Raw genomic sequence first — 26,325 nt, forward strand, 5'->3', positions numbered from 1 at the left:
TCATCAAATAAACTATGTAAAGATTTGCTTTTTAATGCAAAGTATTTTTATAAGTAATAACTTCATTTCAACTTACAATGAACAGTTAATCAATGCATCTCACTTTGTATATAATGCATTTTAGAACACACATTTGTGGTTTAAAACATGTTGTAATAGTTTAATAATGCTATTCATTTTTTTTAATTGACAAGAAATGAAAATGTAATGATTATTTCAAAATAGTGTTTTATTCCTCTTATGTATATTTATAGATATGTAAAAGATTGTTATTTTTATTGATGTTATGTTTGTGTACAAAATACTAGTTATTTATTACTTTATACAAAACTAATGTTGTGAAGATTGATAATAATAGAAGTCCTTATGCATATATTGAACAGTATACAAATGTCACTAATGTAATACACATTTACAAATAAAATGAAATTTTAAATAACTTGCACATATTTGCATTATTTGTTACAGTTATAACAAATCTAATTCGTTGTATTTATGGTTTCCAATTTTTATTGTCTATTCAAACATGGAAAAATTATATGTGTAATGATGTTAAGGACACAAGAATATGAATTAAAATAAGACTGTATGAACTACCTTTAGATTTATGAATTCAGTAGACAGTGACTGTGACAAATGTGTATTTAGGATAGAGATCTTAGACATGAGAAGAAAAGGGGTTGTTTTACAAACTTTTTTTTTGCATGGGGAAATATTGACATTTTTATACAACAACAAATGAAGTTACTGGAATTGTGAAGTCTATGTGTCTTCTGTGAGTAGACATCTTTTGAAACAAATGTAGCTTGTGGCCAGAAATATTCTAGACCCAGTAGTAACGGTCTTTTGCACAAGGTCATAGTCACTGTACATCAAAGTATAAAATACTTACCAATAATTGTTTGTAACCTCAGAATATGGTCCTAACACGGGTTAATACAGGTCAAAGCCATAGGGTTTAGAAATGTAATAAATATTCAGATAAACACATAATTCTGTTTGTTTGATGACTTTAACTTTTCAATCGTCAACTTCCCTTACTTATGCAGCAATATACCTTCATCACCTGCATACGGGGAATATATCTCTCAGCTGATTCGATACGCAAGAGCATGCTCTACGTATGTACAATTTCTAAAACGAGGTAAATTATTGACAAATAAGTTGATGAGACAAGAATATCAGCTGTCTCGTTTAAAGTCATCATTTCGTAAGTTCTATGGTCGATACAATGACCTTGTCAGCAAATACAATATATCATTGAGTCAAATGCTGACTGACGTTTTTCATACTAATTGTTGAGCCATTATTTACACACTGAATTGTCGACGGATTTTTTTCGTTATTTCCCGATCATGACAAGGAGCACACGGCGGGTGTGACCGGTCGGCAGGGGATGCTCACTCCTCCATGGCACCTGATCCCACCTCTGATGTTTGGAGGTCCGTGTTTGCTCTGCTCCTATTTTGTATTGTTTTATGGACTTCTGAGCTTGAATACTGTTCGTTATCACCATATATTTCATTTGTTATACATCCTTTAAGAATTTTTCACTAGTATTGAGACACCACAACTTGCTGGTTGAGGGCTGCAAATTTAGACCTGTACTTTTGAGCAGTGAGAGGTCTTTTCTTGTCCCAGCATATACTGCAACAAGGGAATTTGGCTTCATTGGAAGAACCGGTCTCCACGTCCTTCAGTGGGATTTGTACCTATGACTTAAGGAACAAGTCCTTACTCCACTGCTCTAGAGCAAATGCTCTGACCACTGCGCCAAGCGGGCAATCACATTATTGTTATACTATATGTAAATCAAGGAAAAGGGATAATTGTGACTTGGGGATGTATAACAACCCTGCATCAAGTTCAATTTTTGTCCACTATAAAATAACTTCCAAAGATTATATTATCTTAGGGTTCATTATGCTCAGAGTATATGACATAAACTGGATATATAAAATTCTAAAATACAATTTTTTTTTTAGAAAAGTACAAGGTTATAATTTCAAGAGGTCATATCTAGCATGTACAGGTGATTGTGGCTTAGATGATGATTCTATACCATAAGTCATCATGTGAGTACGAAGTTTTAAATCAATGTGTTTCTTTGGTGGTGGATGAAATATTTTCTTAACGTTACAATTACTATCGGTCATTTACTATATTTCCATAAGATTCAGGACATGAAAATTTGTCTACGAATAGACATCACCCAATTAGTTCCTTCTAGTTAAAATAAGGAATCATCATACTGGGTTTTAAAGTGCCTAATATTTTACTTAAATGCAAATTGACCAATAAATACTGGTATGAGAAGTATATTTATGCATGTGTAGTTTTTTATTTAAATAATTAGAAAAAAGAAAATGGTCTACATAATCATGTATATATATATATTCTGGTCTCCTTTATGCATTATATATACTTGGTCTACTTTAACCCTTCGGGATCCTCATAAAATATATACATGTCTACCTAAAACCTCCAATGCATTTACAAAATATTAAGGAGACCAGAAATGTCGTACATTTTTCAGGAAGCAACATTTAGGGCTGAGGGGGTAAAATTTTCATTTTTGAAGCCTATTAGAATAAATTTGGGTGAAAGTGTGAATCAGAATGTCTCAAATAAAAGAAATGAAAAATGTCTACTTAATGCCTCAAAATAAGTGCGGTCTACTTTATGCCAAAGTTCACCTTATATATATATATATATATATTATATATATATATATATATATATATATATATATATATATATATATATATATATATATATATATAGTCAGAGAATCAAAAACTTAATAATATGAGCTTACAAACCATAACAGTTATTTATCCAAGAAAGAACTCAAACAAAATCATGCATGTTTTCTTTTTAATGAAATTCCTTCTCAAAGAGCTTCACCTTCACAGACCATAAAGCAGGGTTAATGCGTGTACTACAAAAATAAAAGAAAAACATAGTGTATTATTTATAAGTTTAATTCCACTTCTTTTCTAATGTTGAATGGACGTGTAACGGATTTAATCATTTGTACTGTTAAAATAAATATGCACGCGGTAAAAATGTGTTTGATCACAACAAAAACAGGAAAATGTGTATTGATTATAAATTTTAAAAAAAGTCCTCAGAATGTTTTACCCTTTTTCCGTGCGGTCACAAATCCTTGCTCTCTTTATGTTATACAGTTAATGAATTATATATTTCAATAACAATAACATTACCCTCTTTTCCTTTCTACTGATTTTTCTCCAAAAAGAACATGGAACATTTCTCGGAGATTTGCCCGTTAGTGTACCACTTAGCATTGCATCCACCGCAGTAATTATTTCTATACACGATAAAAATGATGAAACAGTTAAACATTTTTTACTTCATGTACACATACATCCTTACATTTAGGGTCCACCCGTAACATACAAAAGATACAAGTTAATCGAAAGCGAGGATAATCCAGCAAAGTGACCAAAGTCTTTATGATTTCTCAATTTTCATCATTGAATTTGGTTTTCAAGATATAAAAAATTGAAAAGTTGAGACGGAAGAATTTCTTAAACATTACTTCCTATAATTACACTATAAATTGAGAGAGAACATATTTTTCAAACATTACTTTCTATAATCTCTACTTTATAGTGCTCACTTGCAGACGGCTCCAGCCTCATCACATGTCGTCATGTCACACGGCTCCTTGGGACATTTTCCTTTCATGCTCGGGTAGCGGGCGCTGCATTTTTCCTTATCATCTTCAAAGCTCTGAACAACTGTAGAAACATGATAAGAACCTTGCAATCATAAAACTTCTTGCAATTGGAAGTTCCATTTTCGTAGACTTCATGGGTTAATTTGTTGAGAAGGATATGTGTTTCCTACATTTTATACTTAAAATGAGCATTATATAATAATAAATGAGTATTATATAATGATAAAGGTATTTTAAAGCATTTTGTAATATGGGGAATAATGGACACAATTCATTTTGCTTCACATTCAACAAAGTAGTAGAGGTATGTGATTTGTTACTTTGCAACAACTGCATATAATCCAGTGTAAGAACTTTAGAGTCTACTTTAAATCCAGGTCCATCTGCTGAAGCATTAGAAATAAGACTGATTCCTTTATGTGTTTAGTTCAAGGTTTTAATATCCTTTGTATTAGTACAACTCACTTTGACTCTAGTGTTACAAATTAAAGTTTGTTAATAGAAGGTTATAAGAATACTTTTAGAAAAGATCGTAATTCTTATGATGGCAGAGTAATGACTTTTGCTTCAAATTTAATTAAGGCTAGTCGTAGAGAAGATTTAGAACCCATTGATACTGAAATCATTTGGATAGAAATACCACAAGTAAAGGGAAATCTACTTATATGCTGTATTTACCGTCCACCATATATACTAGTAGTACCTTTTGGTAGCCTGGTTCCCTGTCCCTGTTATGCTTCGTATACTCCTGCCTTGGCAAGGATGAGCCAGGGAACCAGGCTATACCTTTGGCAAAAACTCTCTTGGTCTATGGAAAACGCCAATGATATTTCTAACAATATTGTAATATTTGGTGACCTTAACATTGATTTCTCATAAGTAAATGGTTCACATGAGGTTCATACAATTATGAATAGCTAAAGATTAACAAATATTATACTTGAACCAACAAGGGCCCAAGTTGATCAATGACTGATAAATTAATTAATATTTATTATATAATTAATTAATAAATAAACTACGTGTAATACCGACACCCTCACAAATCTTATCACCATCAGTGAAAATATACATGTACATGATTCTGCTACTCTAAATACACTTAGTGATCATCGAGCTTGAAAAAGTTCAATTATTTGCTGCAAGGATAATTACTGGGCTTACAATTATTGCTTCAAGAAATTCATTATATCTGGAAACAGGTTGAGAACCTTTGGAACTCAGAAGAAATAGAGCAAAATTAATAACAATGTAAACAAGATGTGTTTGTGAAACACTGATGCCCCCGTATGGCAACTTATAGCAAAGGTGAAACTTTCTCAAATGCAAATCAAATATGTTGGTACCCAAAGTAAGGTCTTGTCTCGAGGAATATACCTGTGAAATATGAGAGCAACAACCATTGAAAAGATATGGAAAAGGTTGAAGTTTTTCAAAAGTAAGTCAAACATCAAGGTCAAGGTCAAATGGTAAAAAATAATGGTGCCTAAGGAAAGGCCTTCTCACAAGAAATATACTGGTCAAATATGAAAGCTGAAGCACCAATCGTTCAAAGGTTATTACCAAAGTTTAAGTTTTCCAAAAGTACGTCAAACTCCAAGGTCAAAGTCAATGGATTATAATTGTTGGTATCCAAAGGAAGGTCTTGTCACAAGGATTACATATGTGAAGTATGAAAGATCAAGCACCAATTGTTCACAAGTTATGACCAAGGTTAAAGGTTTTCAAAAGTAGGTCAAACTCCAAGGTCAAAGGGTCAAAGTTGTTGGTATCCAAAGGAAGGTCTTGTCACATGGATTACATATTAAGTATGAAAGTCCTAGCATCAATTGTTGAAAGGTTATGGCCAAGGTTAAAGTTTTTCAAAAGTAGGTCAATCTCCAAGGTCAAGGTCAAAGGGTCAAAGATATTGGTATCCAAAAGGAAGGTCTTGACACAAGGATTATATATTTGAAGTATGAAAGCCTTAGCACCAACCGTTCAAAAGTTATGGCCAATGTTAAAGTTTTTTAAAAGGAGGTCAAACTCCAAGGTCAAAGGGTCAAAGTTGTTGGTATCCAAAGGAAGGTCTTGTCAAAAGGGTTACACATGTGAAGTATGAAAGCCTTAACTCCAACTGTTCAAAAGTTATGGCCAAGGTTAAAGTTGGGTAAAATTTTGTAAAACTAGGTCAAACTCCAGGTCAAAAGGTCAAATATGGTGGTACTCAAAGAAAGGTCTTGTCACAAGGAATACACATGTGAAATATGAAAGCCATAGCTCCAACCAATCAAAAGTTATGGGCAATGTTAAAGTTTTTGCGGACAAACAGATAAACAGACAAACAGACAGACAGACGGACGGACAGGGCAAAAACTATATACCCCCGAATCTTCGATACGGGGGCATAAAAATGCACAATAATTTAGTACCTACTTATATACAAAATGTAGTACCTGATACAAGAGGCAATATTTCAAGTTATACTACTAGAAATTCCTTAGATTATTCTAATTATCTAATATCATTAGACTATCGCCAAAATGCAGATTAGAATTATTTATCAAATCATTTATTCCTGATACTGTCAAAAGGTGGAATGCCCTTAGTCTTAAAACAAGGGAGACAATTCTTTAATATTTTTTAAAGAATTGTCTGCACAAAATATGGTAAAACCTCAAAAATATTTTTCATATGATTTTTTAAATATAATTCACACAAGATTGGAACACAATTGTATTTGAAACTCTTGAATTATTCCGTTGTAATTTAATAGCCAGCTCGTGGTTTATTAGAAGATGCTTACCATCTGTTTTTGTTTTTGTTTTTTTTTTTTTTTGTTTCAGTTTTTTTTCCTTTGATTTTAATGTACAAAATACTTATCAAGATTATTCAAACTTTTCTAAATGAATGTGGTCGTTTTTCTAAAAAAAAATTAATTTTTACAATGAAAATTTATATTTTGTGCATTTAATGAAGATTTCAATTTTTTTAAAAAAAATGATTTTTAGTACTATACATATGAAGTAGACTATGTAATATAAGGCCAAATAAAAAAATATGTGTGGTTCCGGTTACCCGACCTTCCCTACTTTATACCCCCGACCCTAAATTTTTTTTGGCAATTTTCACATTTTTTCCGGAATTTCGATTTCCATCAATGGCTCCAGTTTAAGTTTTAGTTTCAGCAATGACGGCCTCCTTGCAAAACATATTGCAAGTGTTTAATAGTGTTAAATCCAAAGCAAGCTAGCATATAGGTGTCCCCTACCAATATTGACTAGTATATTATCACACCACATCTAAATGCCATTTGCAAAGCAGTGATAGATATTATTTAGAAAAAATTAAGAAAATCATTTTGTTAAAAAAAAAAAAAAAAAAAAATCCCTACCTACCTACCCTAATTTTTTTGGAAGTGTAACCGGAACCACACATATTTTTTTGTTTGGCCTAAACATGTATTTATATTTTGGCAATTATACAAAACTGTTGTATAAGGAGAAGACTACCAAAGTTTCAGAACTTGTGTCTGATCCTTTTCACTTTGTGTCAATAAAATTTGTTCAATTCAATTCAGAGTCTACTACACACATTTAATATGCACAATGGTAGAGAACCTTTAGCTTGAATGGAAACCCACCTTGCTTCGGCAGTAAAAAATGAGTTATGATTAAAAAAAATTTGAAAGGTTTTAAATTACGACTGTCACAGTTTTCAAAAAAGTTTACATCTCTCTTAGACATAAAAATAACAATCTATGAAAAGCTTTAAAGTAGCAAAAATGTGATACTTACGATAGATTGAAATCACAAGCAGGAAAACAGGAAAGATCTTCATGATGACAGTGTGTAGCTTTGGCTTCAGAATATATCTGGAGAAAGCTGTACTTTCACTGGATTTTATATCTCATTCTAAATTATGTAGTACAACGAACTGTAAAATTATTACTTAGATGATTGTATTTAGATGATTAATTAATTCATTAGTCATATATCAACTTGGGCCATTTTTTCAGCCATATGTATATAATTATACATTTTTACACTCGGGGGATTGCTATGTCAAATTGCATAATTTTGAAATACCAGGCACACTTCTGTACAAATTACAAAGTTCTTTTGCAAAAATGCTCATTACTTGTGGGTCATATTTGAAAAATAAACTTTATATGATGGATTATTACATTCTCAACAGTAATACTACATATAATTTATCCATTGAATAAAGGTAATATTTAAAAGTGATATTTTTCACAGTGAAAAATATCAAAAGTGATATTTTTAACTGTAAAAAATATCAAAAGTGTGGAGAAGCTGTAGATTTTCCTTCCCTTCACGAAGAATGTTATAAAAAAATAGTCCAGATTAAGCGAAATAAACCATCCTGAAAGAGACTAAAACAGCCCAAGTTTCTCCAAATTGTTGTTAAAATTAAAATATCATACTAGTATATAATATATTGACCATTATCTATGAGATGTTTGGTTCATTATCTCAGCTTAGCACGACATACTATAGTGTTCTTGAAAATTCCATAAATTCTTGAACACTTGTCCGTTGAAAAAAAAAACAGATTTTTTCGGTTTTTGTTGTTTTATATATAGTTCTGTGCAACGTCGTATATTGAATGTACAATCAAAATTGTTTTATCAGCGAATCTCTGTGCAATGATTACAATTTAATATTTATCTTCACCTGCACATGTATTTTTGCCAAAGATAAATCACATCAATATAGATATGGACAGGACTTTATTCTAAGTATTTGCTCTACAATGTCGACAATAAACATGCTGTTTTGTGTCCCATCATTTTTCATCTTGGACGCGTTAGGAGACGATCATCACAAAAACCTTTTAATGAGCCTGCAATGATTGTTTTGTCATCGTCAGACATATTTATTGGTCCGTCTGTCCGGTTTCTCTTATAAACTTACCTTTTAATATATGGATATTACAGGCCCTGGTGATAACACACGAAATCTTTACCTGGGACTAGAGATAACATTCCCCGGTTGTTCACTTTCTATGTTTCTACCCGTACAAGATAACTATTTTTGGTGAATATCGAGGAACTTACACAAGGTTCTAGAGAGAAAAAAGTTTTGGCGCCTTGGACAGTAATACTTACCCAGAAGGTAACATTAAATGAACAATTAGTGTAGACTTATCTCATTTATGATCTTCAGTGAATTTATCTAAGAATTTATTAACTTTACAATTTGCTACAAACAGGGGCTTATTTTAGTATACATTCATATACCGTTATCTCTAGCTGCAGATTTGTAGTTTGCTGGTCTGAAAAAAAAACTGAGAAGGACGACCAGAGAGCTACAGTGTAGTGCCACCCATTGAGAAAAGAGCATAATTATTGCGCACAAAAATGCGCTGTTTCTCGATTTATTTCTTCGTATATTTAAGCTGTCATCTCAAAATATCACTAACCAAGTGTTCTTGCAAATTCTTTCACTACTTCCACAACTATGTGTACAAGTCTTGCACGAAGTGCGTTGGACTGAATTGTCTTGTCACCCAAAATGGCAGAGTAAATAGGCGAAATTTTCGATGGTCTCAATTTCAAACCCAGAATAGCTATTAACAACGGTCTTTTGGGGAATGTCTTTTGTGGATGTAGTACTTGTTTGTACTCAATAAATACATGTATACGTTTCTTCAATGGGTGGCACTGTAGCTCTATAGTCGTCCATCCCAATTTTTTCAGACCAGCGAGCTATAGATCTGCAGCTAGGGTATTCTCAACAGTTTCCATAGAAAGGATTTATAAAATGACATATTTCCAATTTCTAGATTTCTTCAACCTGAGTTTACAAATGTTAAGTGAGTTACGAATTCGAGAAAAGATCTTTTCAATTTTGTTTTAAAACTGATTTCATACAATAAGAACAAAAAATAAAATTTTGATATGTCTCTCTATGGATGCTCGTATAATTTTTTTAGATTGTAAGATTTAAAAGAAGTATTCAAGCCTAGTCACATTTGAAATACAATTTAAAAAAAAAATATATTAATTTTCCTAAAAGTTTTGCTTCACGTTTTACAATTGTCTACTTATATCTTGTTGCTAAGTAAAAAAGACAACTATATACCACAAAAACCACATGGTCGATCAACACTGACAACAGGCACTAATACTAATTAAGTGGGTTATATTACTGGATGGTATTGGACAATATTTACAAAAGTCCCTTGGTCATTGTTTGATGCAAAAATATCCCGTCTACTGATCAACGCTTCCCCTTCCTGGTACGCTTTCTTGTGTACTCTGCATTATGAGGACATGGATCTATTTTTGTTTTCTTCGACTGGTCCACAATAATTCTTGTCTGTAACTAAAATGCAGTGGTTTCTATTTATGGATTCATCATAGATTTAAGGTAATGGAACAGATGCAATTATTGCAATAGATATAGTCTTTAATTAATTATTAAATCAAAAGAATAGGCATATTAGTAATTTTTCTGTGTGAACCTGGCAGGTGCATTTCGTTTTGACAAGGTTGTTGGAGATTAATAATGCTCTGTGACAGCAACTGGTATGGAGAAGGGCATCTGACCTAAGTAAAAGGTATATTCATACGTTTATTTATAGAAGAGATTACGGAAGCGTATTAGGGCCGCAGCAGTATCTTTTATTAATTTGTTTTAACAAATTACTAATTTGTTATAACAGATTACTAATTTGTTATAACAGATTACTAATTTGTTATAACAAATTACTAATTTGTTATAACAAATTATCAATTTGTTATAACAAATTACTAATTTGTTAAAACAAATTACTAATTTGTTATAACAAATTATCAATTTGTTATAACAAATTATTAATTTGTTATAACAGATTACTAATTTGTTATAACAAATTACTAATTTGTTAAAACAAATTATCAATTTGTTAAAACAAATTATCAATTTGTTAAAACAAATTATCAATTTGTTAAAACAAATTACTAATTTGTTAAAACAAATTACTAATTTGTTATAACAGATTACTAATTTGTTATAACAGATTACTAATTTGTTATAACAAATTACTAATTTGTTATAACAAATTATCAATTTGTTATAACAAATTACTAATTTGTTAAAACAAATTACTAATTTGTTATAACAAATTATCAATTTGTTATAACAAATTATTAATTTGTTATAACAGATTACTAATTTGTTATAACAAATTACTAATTTGTTAAAACAAATTATCAATTTGTTAAAACAAATTACTAATTTGTTATAACAGATTACTAATTTGTTATAACAGATTACTAATTTGTTATAACAGATTACTAATTTGATATAACAAATTATCAATTTGATATAACAAATTAATAATTTGTTATAACAAATTATTAATTTGTTATAACAAATTGGTAATTTGTTATAACAAATTAATGATTTTGATGAAGTGAAAGTGTATACAGATCTATGGAAGCCAGATGAGATCAGAAATCTTTTTATAAGTTGGATTTGTGAAAATAATAAATGTACAAGCTCTGCAGCTACAGCTTTTGACCAATATGTTAATCTGGATTTACATCTTTTAGCATTTAGAGTTTTCACTGTCAAACATTATTGTTATAAAGATACAATGCATCAAATTCTTTGGTTCCTATTTACTTATTCTTAGGAGCTCTATTTGAATTTTGTCCTCCTCCCCCACCATGGCTCCGTCCTTGACTCCCATTTACCTGGTCATTGCATCCCCGTTCGTATGCTAGGAAAAAATATCTTATCAAAGACATGTTATTTGGAGAGGGAATTTTTCCCACCCTGAATCAACATGTTCATTATAATATGTTTTTTTTCAATATGTCTTTTATTTTATTTCATTTACCCCCCCCCCCCTCCCTCTCTCTCTCGATTCATTCTATACATGTACCAAATGATTTATGCCTACTGTTCAATCCAGTTTATGTATCATGAATAAAATATATTTTAAACTAAACCGCCGTTCCTAATGCATAAACCTGAATCTGCTCTTCTGGTGAACCTCCTTAGCCCCAATTTATGCTGGGGGCAATAAAGGCAACATTAATAAAAAAATGAATTTGTAGATAAATTATCATAGAAAAATTGATAAACACTCTGTAATAACCTTTTCTGAAAACGAAAATAAACAATATTCTTGAGTGGGTAGTACTTCGTAAAATTTGAATTTAGATACCTTGTGAAATTTTTTCATGTATGTATGTAATTTTTATAATCAAAATACGTGCCTTTTGGAAAAACCCTCGAAGTCCCATTAAAGCCTTCATAACTTATTATTGGCTGAAAACTTTGACAGTTGTTTCTTCAAATTCATTTGTAATTTGTATCCTGGTTGTCTCATATAGGACTACTCATATATTTTACAAGAAATCGTTAAGCAATATAATTTGTTATAACAATACACACAAAATATTACACATGTGTAAAGAAGGAAAAAATAGGTCTTCTCCCCTTTTGACCCCTGTGTTGACATTGAAAAAAGTGTTGATTTGAATGGACGACGTTGAAGTCATATTTAATTGTCCGGAACTTCGAATTTTTCTCGAAGGATCCAACATTCTGTATTTCTTCTACATAATCCCTGGGATGCAGCTATTCTTTTAATTGTCTAACAGAGAAATCTATTCCAAGGAACTGACTCAAAAAAAACAACAACAAAACAAAACAAAAATTAAAAAAAAAAACTGCAATTAAACAAAAATTAAAGTGCTTTAATCTAAGTTGCTAATTCATCTAAATCCACATTAACATATTGATCAAAAGCTCTCCAAAGCTTATGCTTAACGTGTTCATAAACCCGATTTAAAATAAGATTTCTGATCTGATCTGATCTGGCTTCCATAGATCTGTATTCACCTTCATATTTTGTAAAAAATAATAATCTTTTAAATCAAATTACTAATTTGTTATAACAAATTACTAATTTGTTATATCAAATTAATAATTTGTTATATCAAATTATTAATTTGTTATAACAAATTAGTAATTTGTTATAACAGATTAGTAATTTGTTATAACAAATTAATAATTTGTTATAACAAATTACTAATTTGTTATATCAAATTGATAATTTGTTATATCAAATTAGTAATTTGTTATAACAAATTAGTAATCTGTTATAACAAATTAGTAATCTGTTATAACAAATTAATAATTTGTTATAACAAATTGATAATTTGTTATAACAAATTGATAATTTGTTATAGCAAATTGATAATTTGTTATAACAAATTAGTAAGTTGTTATAACAAATTAGTAATCTGTTATAACAAATTAGTAATCTGTTTTAACAAATTGATAATTTGTTATAACAAATTGATAATTTGTTATAACAAATTAGTAATTTGTTATAACAGATTAATAATTTGTTATAACAAATTGATAATTTGTTATAACAAATTGATAATTTGTTATAACAAATTAGTAATTTGTTATAACAAATAAATAATCTGTTATATCAAATTAGTAATCTGTTTTAACAAATTGATAATTTGTTATAACAAATTGATAATTTGTTATAACAAATTAGTAATTTGTTAAAACAAATTAATAAAAGATACTGCTGCGGCCCTATTACGCTTCCGTAAGAGATTGACTCAGAAGAGAATGACCAGAAATAAGCGAGTTTTCAATAACGGGATTACCTCACAGTTTACGTTTTCATGTTTGCCCTTAGTCTGTTCCTAAACAACATAAAAGAGTGTTTTTAATTGACCTGAGAGTATAAGAAGCAAGATGTCTTATCGTTCTGAATGCTGACAAGGCCTGGATACAACTGAATTTTATTGTAAATAGAACCCTTAAGTCCCCGACAAAAGGCCTACTATATATATGTTATAAAGTCTTCCGCTCTCAACATTGAATCATAATCCGAGAAGATAAATCGACCACCGGTGTTTGTCAAGTGTCGCTGAAGGCAGGTAGTTATAGGACAACCAAGAAAAGTAAACACACGGGGACTCGACAGAACGTGTATGTCTTTTGGAGAGACTCGTCAAAAATCTGTCACTTGAATGCTATGAACAAATACTGCAACCACAAAAAGGTTCCCGGTGAATTTCAATGTGTGCTTTGTTATATTAAAAGTTTCCTACTCCTAGAGGTTTATGTATACTCAAGTTTTTCTGTCGTCAGATTCTATTCTTGATTAAAAAGAACTAAATTTTCGGTCGCTTTGCAAATCAAATAAACTTCTAATCGGCTTAATGAAACTCAAGTGAACGACAGAAATTACAATGCCAAGTTCATTATTTAAACTTAACTGCTTTGTGAAGAAATAATTCACATAATAAAGAGTCTAAACGCGCATCGCTGCATTTTTCATTGTATCTACTTCCCACAGTTTGGTAATATCTAATTAATGAACCTTTAATTAAAGTTTTCTCGCATTTCAAACCCGCAGGTGCGATAATTATTAAGTACACTCGTCAACCTTCGGGTTTGGGGTTGGTGTATTGGCAGAGCCCCATTGACAGCTCCAGTCACGGTTGGGGGAGCCTTTTTATACCCGTCTGTGCCTGTTCAATGGGACCGAATGCTAATAAGCGATAATCAGGCTAGAGTTTCATGAGAAAAGATTTAGTTCAGCTTTGTTTAAGAAAGTACTGTTGGTGAAAAATAAGACATTTTCTGCGATCTGTGGAGAAACAGTCTAGGAAGAGAATGAATTTTGTGTAAAAACAGGGTTCCTAATTACTGAGAGTGGAAGGTAAGATAAACAGGTATCTATTGATCGAAATGTAGGTATTCGACATTCCCGTATACCTCATTAAGAATTTTTTTTTTTAATTTTTTAATTCAAAGCTGTTATTTCTAATAGCTATGATATATCTTCATATCAAATACTAGTAACATATTACATAATCTAGCTGTTCTCAAGTTTAGCGGAAAACTAGGTAATTCATGCATTAAACAAGAATACATTTTTCTATTATGTAACTCTCCTTTTGTCGTGGTTCCGTTTCAAAGCTTTAAGTAATTTTCCACTTTTGTTTGCATTTACAAAACTTTCAATTTGTGTCTATTTTATATAAGTTCGTGACTTTTTTTTTTTTTAAGGACATATGCAACGTAGTTTGAACTTTATTGGCTTTTTCCCTGGAGTTGAAGAGTTCCAATGCTTAAAGGAACTATGTGCTACATATTAATGTCTATATATGCTGTTGTACACTTCTTCTAAAACAAGTTTGGATAAACAAAATATCTAGAATATATGATAAGTATTTTTTGTATATTTTCCTTTGAATTATACAAAAAATTTCATCAAGTGATATCTTTTCAAAACCCCTGGTAATGCATGCTGATTTTTTGTCTACGAACATTTGATGGCACTATAATCTTAAATTAAGAATATCTTGAAAAATTATCACTAGGTAAGGTACGTTGCGTATGTCCTTAAATATTTAACACTAACTGTTCGATGATGATATTTCTGAGGTATTTCTTAAACTTACCAAGTAAATAGTCTTCATATATACATATATATTTATATGTTTAAGAAAATCTATTTTTATAAAATTGTATTATTATGTCACACCTTGGGGGAATGGTATCTAGTATTACTTAGATATATCTTAAGGCTGGAAACTAACCAATGCAATTACCGCCATAGACATCTCTCTCTCTATCTTTCTCTCTCTCATAAAACTTGCTGAAATTGTATGAAGAAATGTATTGTTCTCTCTGTGTAAGTTACTTTTTTTTTCTACATATGCGCACATCAGAAATAATCTAATACATGTACATCTTCGATAGAATTCTCAAAGAGAAAGCCAACATACACACGGTAAACCTCTAAATATAAAAATGTTCAGGGGGGGGGGGGGGTGAAGAAATCCCAAATCCACCCCTGGTATTTTACATACATGTACAATTACAACTAGAAGTCAAGAACCACTGATTAGAACAAAGAAAGGGATTTTGTCTTCTTTCTGCCGTTTCTTCATCGCGATGGCATTGCATATGTATGTAAATTGGCAATGGTTATATTCCCTTACTGTAGACACTGACGAATCTATACTACAGTCTTTGAAAAGTTTACTGTGGCTCCAATGACTAGATAAACAATATCGATCTGTCAAGTCAAACTTTACTTTTTTTTAATGACCCTGACACCCACATTTCTTCTTTCATGATGTTTCCAAAAGGACGCCAATAAATAATAAAAATAAGTTTACACCAGTTTAGTTTTTATGTCTGTTACATGTGTCTCCCTCCATTGGTTTGCTATGACTAATACGCTTTTGATGTTTTAAAAATTATTTTACATACAATTTCCTTATGGGTTTCACATTTGTTTACCTGTTTAAAACATAATTCATGAATAAATAAGTCATTTGCTACCCTCGCATTATGTTATCGCTGAGCAAGCATGAATGGTGGTGGACTAACCAGGTTTGCTCTCTTTCTTTTTTTCCCTTTGATGTTTAAATAAAAAAATAAAACCGTCATTTTAATATTCATAACACACAGTTTTTTGTCATCTTATTCAAAAGATGCAACTTAATATATCTACTAGGTTTCTAACCATCGACCAACCAGTTTTAAAGGTATATAGACAATTGTTTTCATTCACAGAGCGTCTGGAGTAACCTTGAGAATTTTTCTGAAATTGAATATAAAATACAAATGTCTCTATGGTGGTCTATTTTGTTATCTTTCCTCATGGGTAAATAGTCTTGGTATTGGCTTTGTTCTTCTTTCATAAACTCCATTGACTTCTGAAAATACAAAACAGAATATGTGCTTTTCACAGTTCGGACAAAAACAGGGGTTAATCTTACAAACAATATTTATGTAAACGTACAGGACTTAGTATTTAGTAAACAGACCAAATAAGATTATAGGATGTCACTTTGTAAAGCGGATTTGCTACAATCTCCCTGTAGGGATTGTCGGTCACGTGGTTTTATTACACCGAACCCGACTATTAAAATGTAATCATTTACTTCCAAGTGAATTGTTTTTTCATTTACCATGTGATTTTGTCTAGATGATCATTTTTTATTATAATTTTTTTTTGTCTTCACAGAACTGAGAATGTAGATTGTTTATTTTATGAAATGGAGTTTAATCATAGCAATCAAATGGTTTTGTTACACATCATACCAGAGACTGATTAGAATACACACTGTATATTATTACTAAACGGAAGAATAGCTAACTTAAGATTACATCACGATTTCTAGTTGATTTAGTTTGTAAAATAATCAGATGATTTGTTAGTTTGTTCAGTTCCACTGGGCTTTAAAACCACATAGTTACTGGTATCAAGATATTGATCTTGTACACCGCGGATGATACAAGTGAGTCTGATATCATCTATAAATTTGATCCCTTATCTTTGAAACAAAGTTTCTTTGACTATAATTTTAAAGACCCACAGAATACGGCTCAACTACAAATAAAATAAGATCTATGACTAGCTGTACGCGTGTAATCCTTCGTTGGTGATTCACTGCCCAAATGGGATTCCCAAAAGTGCACGAAGCATAGCCTATATATATCTATTTTTTCCTGTACGTGTCGAGGTAAAAACGAAATAAATTATACTTCAAAAATGAATTAAAGGCTGTTGTGTAATATTTACTTTTCACTCGGGTCGTTGCGATAAGATTGGAGTTCTTTTTTTAACATCCAAAATAAGCAAAGTGCATGGTGTTTTGTACATCGTCACCATGTTGTATATGCATTGCAATATCTGGGTATATTGACATTATGTAGGGATATTGACATAACACGAGGAAAAAAAACTGCAATGGCAAATACAAGTACTATTTATCATTCTTATCTTTCTTCTTCTTGTCAACAAAGCCTCAATTAAAAGAGAGTCCTTATGATCACTAAGCCCTTAGATTAAGTGGAAGTGAAGTTTAGACAGAGTTTTGGATACAGACATTGATTTTTAGGTGTGCTTGGTGCAAGATATGGGTAGGTAAAGTTTCTGTTATGTCCGTATCATGACTTTCTCTACCGACAAGGACAAACAAGAAAATTGATGAATGGTAGAATACTTATAACGTGTAAGCTAGCGCATCTTTCTGTAAGGAACGTACAGGAATAGGGTAAGGGTCTTTTATGTAAAAGTTGCAGATTTGTTAATGTCCATTATTTGAATACAAAATCATTACATTTCAGTCAAAAAGTATGACAATTTAGGAATCCCAATGATCGGTTTTTATTCAACCATCATTTTTCGTTTTAGAATCAATACATGCATTAAATTTGATGCAAATATTTTGTAACTCTTACTTGTCTATACGAAATTATTAATTTTAGTTTTAAATTTTGACCTTTAAAAACATTTAATTTATTCATCCTTATTTATTTATTGGCTAAAACAAATGATGATACATTTGCCACTGTTAAATGTTGCAAACTCTTAACTTATAAGAAGTATTTTGCTCATTTTTAATTTCTACATGCAATAAATTGGCGAATATTCAAATCAGGTATACAGTGATTACTCGGGATGGGCAGATTGAAGCTTAGCTATTTAAAAGGATTTTTTGACTATTGCATAGCATACAAACATAGTGAACTGTGTAAAATGTCAAATAACAACAACAACAACAACAATTAGCTAAGAAAATTTAGATTTATAACAGTTCTGAATTCTACTGCAATTGACAGTGACCTTTAGCCACTATACTTGTTGTTAATGGCCGCTCTTTACACGCACTAGGTCAACAATTAAAAGTCAAACTTCGGTGCCCAAATGTTAGGTAATAAAAGTTAGATCCTTGTGGTTTGAGCTTTAATATTCTACAAATCCTTCTCTTTGAAGTGTAATATTATGCAATGCCTCTTAAACAAGTTGACGGAAACTACCAACAATATTCTGTAATTTTGGTGGGAAAACAAGTAATAATGTTTAATGATCAGTTTTATGACTTAAAAACTTTGTTGATCTGATTTTATTGCATAGGTGTTGCGTACAACTAATAAAGATATCTATATTTTCGTCTTCTGGATGGGTAAGTTTTTCATGACGTTAGCGAAATCTTTGCCTTTAAATCCAGGGTGAGATTATCTCGGGGTTATCCTAATCTACTTAATTATCCAATGTGTGTGGTTCCCTCACAACCAAATTTTAGCAGGTATTTTATTATATAGTTAACTTTATATGAATTAAGACAGTACTTAGAGCCTTTAATCAGTTAATTGCACGTACTTGTGTGCTTTGATATTACTTCACACCTTTTATTTGCAGTACACAGTGTCAAGATGTGACTGAATCCTCTTTTGCTGTCTTCAAAACCAAGAAGTACGAGTTTTGAATTTATTCTTTGGATTACTGTATTTGTGTCTCTTGCTAGTATTTGAAGTTTGTCAACAAAAATGTCTTGGTTCAAATTTTGGAAAAGCTCAAAATCAAAATCGAAGGACATTAAAGATGAATATCAAAAGGAACTTAAAAGAGCAGAATCCCTAAGAGAAGATTCCAATTTAACGGAAGCGGAACGTGAAAAGCAAAAACTAAAGCACACTCTGTCAATTTCCCGATCTGGGAGATTCAAGCATAAAAAACGAGAACGAGGAGCGATTCTGGATAAACCGGAACTATTTGATAAAACAATGGACAATGGCAATGGAGGAAGACCTACAGTGAAGCCACCGAATCCTCCATCCGGGCACTCACGATCTCCAAACAACACATGTCGAGATGTTCGGGATGTGTTTCAGTCTAACTATACTTCCCATGTGGCAGCGGTTTGAAAATTATCTCCCAACGTAGTACCAAAGTGTGCTTTTGCAATAATGATTAAATGCGTGCATTGATAAAAAAATTATAAAGGGCAATATTTATAAAGAACATTTAAGACATTGTACTTAAAAATCATACTTTGCAGGGCTTGCTGCCAAAGAAGTGTCGTAGTGCTATCCGAAAATTTTCTGTCTCAGCTTGACAACAGTGCTGTTGTCCAAAGTGTACAGGACTTTTTTTTATGTAGTCTTCTTTTTTACACCAAAATCACGTTCGGAGTAGTTAAGAAATTATATGTGATTTGGACTTTGAGGAAAAAGTTTAGTGTTAAAGAATGATCCCAATGACCTTTCATATATTCATTCATAAAATGTTTTTGTATATGTATACCGTATTCTATTGTGAAACATTTTGTTTCACGTTTCGTAAAATTAATTTTTTGTTACATTGTATGCCCATTCTGACATAGAATTGATTTTTGCTTTTTTTATTGCATTTTATTTACCTTGATTGTCATTTCAAACCTTATACAGCTTTTCTTTGAAGAAAAAAATTCAACTTGATTGAAAACAATCTCCTTATACAAGATTTAAAGCTTTAGTTTGTCTGGTGCCAATAACCCAAAGAAATGATTTTTCACTTTGATTTCATACACAAAATGCCTTCTTTTGATCCTTTAAAGGGAATATAATCACCGAATGCAATTGTTCAAGAAAATGAAAAAACCTTGATTTTTATCTCGTATTTTCTGTCCGTTGCGACGAGACGTCTATCTCGTGTTGTTTTCGAAGACAATGGAGTTGGAAAAGTCCACTACAACAAAACAATTCACCAGAACTCAAGTTCTAGATGACTTTAGATTGTCATCTTAATCACCAATCGCTTATAAATTACAACTGTTTTTAAGGAGTCAATGTACAATATCTCCCATGCATAAACAACTTGCTTTTTTACTATATAAGAAACTGGCTTAGTTAAAATATGCAACACGTGATTTGAAAAGCGTAGTTTTCTTATTGTAACATGCGGGCGATATGAATACATTCTGTGTTGGAGATGTTGGATAAATCCATAAAATTCTACTGTGATTATCTATGTTTGTAATGAATATGTTTTGTTTAACATAATAAATACGACAAAAGCCGTGTTTGTTCTTTTTAAAATGGCGGATAAAATAAATCCCTTCCAATCGGCATCAAAGAGTAATCATTCTCTGTCATCTGGAAAGATCTGTGCAAAATTAACATATACCTCACTCTAGTTTCAATCCATCAGCTGCATCAAAATTGTTTTGGCTGGAAGGACGGGAAGAAAACTTGCATAAACAGTGGGATAGAAACGTGATAAAAACGAAAACATTTTAGACCATTATAGGGTGTTTGATGTTAGATTATGTTGTCCGTAACTTTAAGGACAATGTTTTCCCCTTATCTTTCTCTTTTAGAATTTCAAGGACAAAGAAATACAAGTTTTGTATAGCTTTCTATTTGCTTGTCCCAGTTTGGGTCATCTGATATATGAAATATTTATCAGAGAAAGACATCCTCAATTCACATTAACCTTATAGGAAGAGGGTTGATATTTATGGAATTACATAAAATTCAATTTAGAAATATTCAGAGTTTGATTGGCCTAAAGACAAACATAAGGTTTCTCCAAACACTAACATACTGGCTATACTAAGTGCTTCTTTTAACCAAGTAATTTGTCGTAACTTAAAAGCAACTCTCTAAACAAATACACTGAAACATGAGAGCAGAATAGGCTGTAATGATGTTCATTCCTTTAGGTCACTATTTCCTAAAATAAATCTTTGCCATTTATTTATCATACTGCTAGTTTATTTCAGTTTTGTGCAATATAGGGAGCTGTCAACAGGGAAGGGGGGTGGGGACAAATCATGCATATTTGTATGTGCAGTGGATTGTAAAATAAATTCAGGATGGTGCATAGGACAAAGGATTTGGATGTGTAACAATATAGGCTGCACTTCATTTCCGGAATTTTATATTGCATTTCCGAATTTTTTGTTTTCATTTCCGATATTTATTTCTTTGCATTTCCGGAATTTTTGGAGGTACACATTTACTTTTGCGGCAATTTCATGTTAACAAAGAAGGTGGAAGTAGAATTTTAAAAAATGTATATATAATATATATATATATATATACATTTTAAGTTTTTAACTAATATTACGTGTACATTTATTTAAAACCACATTTTCCGAATAAGAACATTACAATACACTGTATATACATGCAGCACTGAGTCTAGTTAAAAGTTTTGCATAAGTTATAAATGAAATTTTTGTTTGCCAGATTTAATATCCACTGAATCATATGTCAGGGACTGCAACAAAAAAAACAGAATTCCCTCAACGATCTTGGTTTTATTCCCTCGACAAGTTTCTGTACATCTTATCAGTTCCATCTTTAACCTATCTGATCTCAAACTGGATATCCATGTATCTTGAATTGAAAAGAAGATGAGCGAAAGTTCACAACACTTACAAAATCATCATACCGGGTAAGCTTCTTTAAAAGCCAAGCATTCCTGATTTTTTGTGCATCAATAATATATTCTTCATTTATTCTTTAACAATTTTTATAAGGGAAGTCTTCTGTTCTATTTTCACTGCCGGAAAAATACAACATGATAAATACTTTAAAATGTCGGCAATGAAAACTTCAAAATATCGGAAATGAAAAATTCAATATTAAAAAAAAAATTCGGAAATGAAAAGCAGCCGGTGTGCATGAGTGGACAAGTAAGAGACAACTTATATTGACTGCTAGGTAAATTTCATGTGAAATGACACCGGGTGGAAGATTAATCTGGTTCTTTTTCTAAAGAGACCACATAACAAAGATTTTTACAATATGTGAGATCTATTTATTTTTTTTAATGCGATTGGTGCATTAATTTTTAAATGAAAGACTAACCTGTAATCTACTCAAAATTGTAGGTGATAATGTCGTTTCGGATTGTGAGCAAATACCGGTACACATGGATATAAATGTATGTATGTTCATGGCTTTCTCCTGTGATATTTATTTAATTTGTTACAATAATCTTGAAGAAGAAAAAAAGTCTACACATTTTAAGAGTTTTGTAACCTTTAATAAATAAAAGTTTGAAAAAAGGTAACGAATATCTTTTCTAAAGGCAGTCCCGTTTCGCTGACCATGCTGCACAGATCATAAAAGAATTGAATGCATTTTTAATATATCTATCTATTTTGGAAGAAAAAAAATATTTCGGGCACAAACATACCAAAAACAAGTGATTCACTTCAGAATAATCGATGTTATTTATTCCAACACGTAAGAATACGGAACTGATTGACGTGATTTACGTAGGTCATGCTTAATCATAGTTAATACGGAATTATATATGAGATCAAGCTAGTCAGTGATGTGCAGTTGAGGGAACATGATGGTATTATGAAATACCATAAGCACAAAGCATTAGGCATGTTAGGTATTGATGGTAAGATTACTGGATGGAAGTAGAAATAGGCGGATCAGAAGAGGTGAAGGCAGACCGGTGTGCAGATTTTCACTTCGTTTTGGTTATACAGCCTCCATTGCATATAGCAACTGAACTATGGTATTTATAGGGGGCTCTCTTAGGCAGCACTCAATTATCTTATCACTATTTTTTTTTTTTACCTTTCTGATCAGCTACTAGTATTTTAATAACATCCTTGTTTTATATGGACTAACCCCCCCCCCCCCCCCCAGTTTCGATGATTCATCCTGTGCTGCCAAGGGCTTCTTCCTTGTGTGTCAACGTTTGTTTGAATATTACACGGCTATTGTGTCTTAAAGGCAAAGCAAACTAATTTTACCTGACAAATTAAGAAAAGTGCAGGGTATGTGATTTTAAAATTCAATTCGTCAACTCTCATTTATTTGCAAAGCCATTAAGTTTGATCAAATTGTAAATATCGCTAATAATAATTTATCAGTTATCCGATTATACATATATAATGAGTTGTTTTAAATCCTCATACCTGGAAAAATGATAATTTGGATATTATAAAAGTGTTCGAATTACACACAACAGTTCGAGTCATGACATATTTTGTATAATTCTGATTTTCCAGACATTTCCAACTGGGTCACTAAAATGCATGATGAATAACCTTCAAAACAAGGTTTTGAGCAAGGTCAATATTAATGTTGACAGTTTATTACGTTTTTGAAAGCTCATCTCTTACGGCATATCAGGTTTCAATATACATGTACGTCAGAAATTCGAATCGGTTAAAATCCCCAAAAAGTTTAAGTATATAGAAACCTGATAAATGTATGTCGTAAGAGATGAACCTTCAAAAAGGTGTGTAGACATACTGCTCGCCACGGTTGTCTCTCTATCTGTCTGTTCTTATATGGAAGAGACTCAATATGGCATTAAAAGGTTATGATGTACGTATATTCCATCCAGGGCCCTGGAATTTATTTCATATTGGAGAGAAGGAAGGAGATTTAACTCGGCAATAAAGTGGCTTATTTACATTTCCGATATTTGAAAGAAATCTAGGTAAAAAAAAGTCTAAAATTTATTTGCATAAAAAATTGATGCAAGTTCTTTTTTCTTTCTCTTTTAAAGAATGCACATTCCAAAAGATAAATGAATTAATTTTTTTTAGAGGTACAAAGATCAAAAATTTGATCATCTCACTCAGCTCCCTCAAGGTTCTACTAACGGCAAATATTTGTTTGTAGAAACCGTTTAAACAGTGGTCAAATTTTGTTAAATAAATGTTCCTAATTGTAGAAACCATAGTTAAAATTTTTGACGTAACAGTTTTCCAAGTAAGAGACATTTTATGTACAAATTAACAAATATAAAATGCACCTTGCACTTTCAGTGGCAAACTGATCTTCAAATTACATCAAATATGTTAATGAAATGCAAGCCAGCATTCAAACTTCTTATTGAAACAATGCTAGCTTGCACTTACACCTCATAAACGATTATCACTTAATCTCCAAATTCTCATTGATGAAATGGCTAAATATTTTGGAAAAAAATCTGCTATATTGCAAAGAGTATTAGTTTGTTACTATCTTTTACATGTACATGGAAAATTTTGAGTCAAACATTTTATGTAAACTTTATGGCTATGCATAGGGTTTGCTGGGAAGTAATTCTCAGGCTACAATAATTAGGAACCCTAACAAAATTTGGGCACTGTATACGGTTTCCACAAACGAAAAATTGCCTTTGGAACTTAATCTCAATAGAAATATGATTCATATATCGAAACTTTCAAAATATTTCTCAAGTACTGGTATATAATTTCTATCGGTCTATAATCTCAATAATGGTCATCATGGGAAATATAACTTCATTTTTTTTTTGCCACATGATAACTATGGTTGAAAGTCAGTTTTTATAAAATTTTTCATTCAAATGAAATCTGAAAAAAATCGATTCTCCAGCGTTATCATTCTAATCGTTTCATGACGTAATTCATTATGACGTCACTGATTTTAAAACAAATGGTTCTGTAAACCAGGAAAAGAAAATGAGTGGAAACTTTCCTATGGAAGATCTTAGCCTGCCATTATTTGACAGTGCTGACAGGAAATACGCCGACCATGAAGAGGAAGAAGGAAACATGTGGACGTTAGGGATGACCGTCGGAGAACGCTTGACAAAAAGAGAAAATCTGCTGCAAAGAAGGAGGCGGATAGTAGATGTTCAGCTAACTATGGCCCTATTTGGCTTCGTACTTATGCTTGTAGAAAACGAACTCTATTTATTGGGATACATTACTAAATCGTCAACAACATCTATTGTCATGAAATCCTTTATATCATTCTCTACTATTTTACTGCTCGTCGCCATTATTATGTATTACGTGACAGTAGTCCAACTGCGTATGACAGATAATCACTTGGATTCCTGGAGGTTGGCTGTGACTTTTCGCAATACTTACTTTAAGATTTTATTAGAATTATTTGTATGCATGCTTCATCCTCTACCATTTGATATTTCTATTCCAATCTCCAAACCAAACGGCGAAATAGTTTACGCTTCGTCTGACGCCATTATGTCCATACTAATGATTTTACGTGTCTATCTTCTTGGCAGAATGGCTGTAGTTCATAATAAGCTTCTAGCAGGTACAGCAACACATGGTTTAGGAGCTCTGAATAAAGTCAAAATTGACGCGCTATTTTTGTTTAAAGCGCTGATGTTCACAAATCCCGGGAATGTGTTGATAGTAATTATGATTTCTATATTGCTCATCAACTCTTGGGCCATGAGAACGTGTGAGGCATTCTACCAATTTGAGAAAGACCACTCGGACTATTGGAACATTATGTGGATGGTATCAGTAACATTTTTAACCATTGGATATGGTGACATATACCCCATTAGTTTATGTGGACGGTTTGTTTCTGTGGTCACTGGTCTCATGGGCGTCGGCACCACAGCACTTCTGATCACCGTATTAGCTCAGAAACTGGAACCATCTCGAGCAGAAAAATATGTGTATAATTTCGTACTAAAGGCACAGTTGGATAAAAGAAGGAAGACGGCAGCCGCTGATGCCATTAAGAACTGGTTTCAATTATGTCGTCTGCGAAGGAGTAATAATATCATTAACATGGAATATATTCGAGTTCACGGAAAACTACTACAAGCCATAAACGCCATGCAGGAAGCAAAACACAAAAGAGATTCCACTGGAGAGTCCACTATCGGTTTTATCGAGATAAGCAAAGGGATGAGTGACGTAGAGAAAAAGACGGAGGAAGTTCAGCGATCCATCAGGAACCTGAAATCAGACCTTGTGTACATGCAGAGAATGTCCAGAGATCTGCAATTCAGATTTAATGATATATACACAGTCTTGGTTAAAAATTGCACGAAATAAACCAAATTAAGACGATTCATTTTAATTTTTTTAT

General features: G+C 31.8%; 2 protein-coding genes and 2 long non-coding RNA genes across 4 annotated transcripts in view; 3 read left to right on the top strand and 1 right to left on the bottom strand.

The window, feature by feature from the left end:
- Nucleotides 1-26,325, top strand: part of LOC133188546 (dual 3',5'-cyclic-AMP and -GMP phosphodiesterase 11A-like) — a 279,036-nt gene that overhangs the window by 245,442 nt on the left and 7,269 nt on the right. The gene's annotated exons all lie outside the window — the stretch shown is intronic.
- On the bottom strand, nucleotides 2,864-7,568 carry LOC133173146 (uncharacterized). The gene is made up of 4 exons (XR_009719001.1): nucleotides 7,483-7,568; nucleotides 3,647-3,767; nucleotides 3,228-3,334; nucleotides 2,864-2,941 (listed from the first exon to the last, which is right to left on the bottom strand). It is a non-coding gene; the product is annotated as an uncharacterized LOC133173146 (long non-coding RNA).
- LOC133173207 (uncharacterized) lies at nucleotides 8,503-20,540 on the top strand. Its single transcript, XR_009719007.1, has 2 exons — nucleotides 8,503-8,823; nucleotides 18,902-20,540. It is a non-coding gene; the product is annotated as an uncharacterized LOC133173207 (long non-coding RNA).
- Nucleotides 24,911-26,306, top strand: LOC133173258 (small conductance calcium-activated potassium channel protein 2-like). Its single transcript, XM_061308280.1, has one exon. It carries the CDS (start codon nucleotides 24,933-24,935, stop codon nucleotides 26,289-26,291), a length of 1,359 nt encoding a protein of 452 aa, XP_061164264.1. The 5' UTR covers nucleotides 24,911-24,932; the 3' UTR covers nucleotides 26,292-26,306.

Source organism: Saccostrea echinata, unplaced genomic scaffold, assembly GCF_033153115.1.
Source record: "Saccostrea echinata isolate AGI-Se365-2 ecotype Australia unplaced genomic scaffold, CSIRO_AGI_Sech_v1 ptg000001l, whole genome shotgun sequence".
Taxonomy (NCBI): domain Eukaryota; kingdom Metazoa; phylum Mollusca; class Bivalvia; order Ostreida; family Ostreidae; genus Saccostrea; species Saccostrea echinata.

What these genes read in the sequence shown, in the direction of transcription:
- LOC133173258 (XM_061308280.1), top strand. Translation starts at nt 24,933, where the DNA reads ATGAGTGGAAACTTTCCTATGGAAGATCTTAGCCTGCCATTATTTGAC.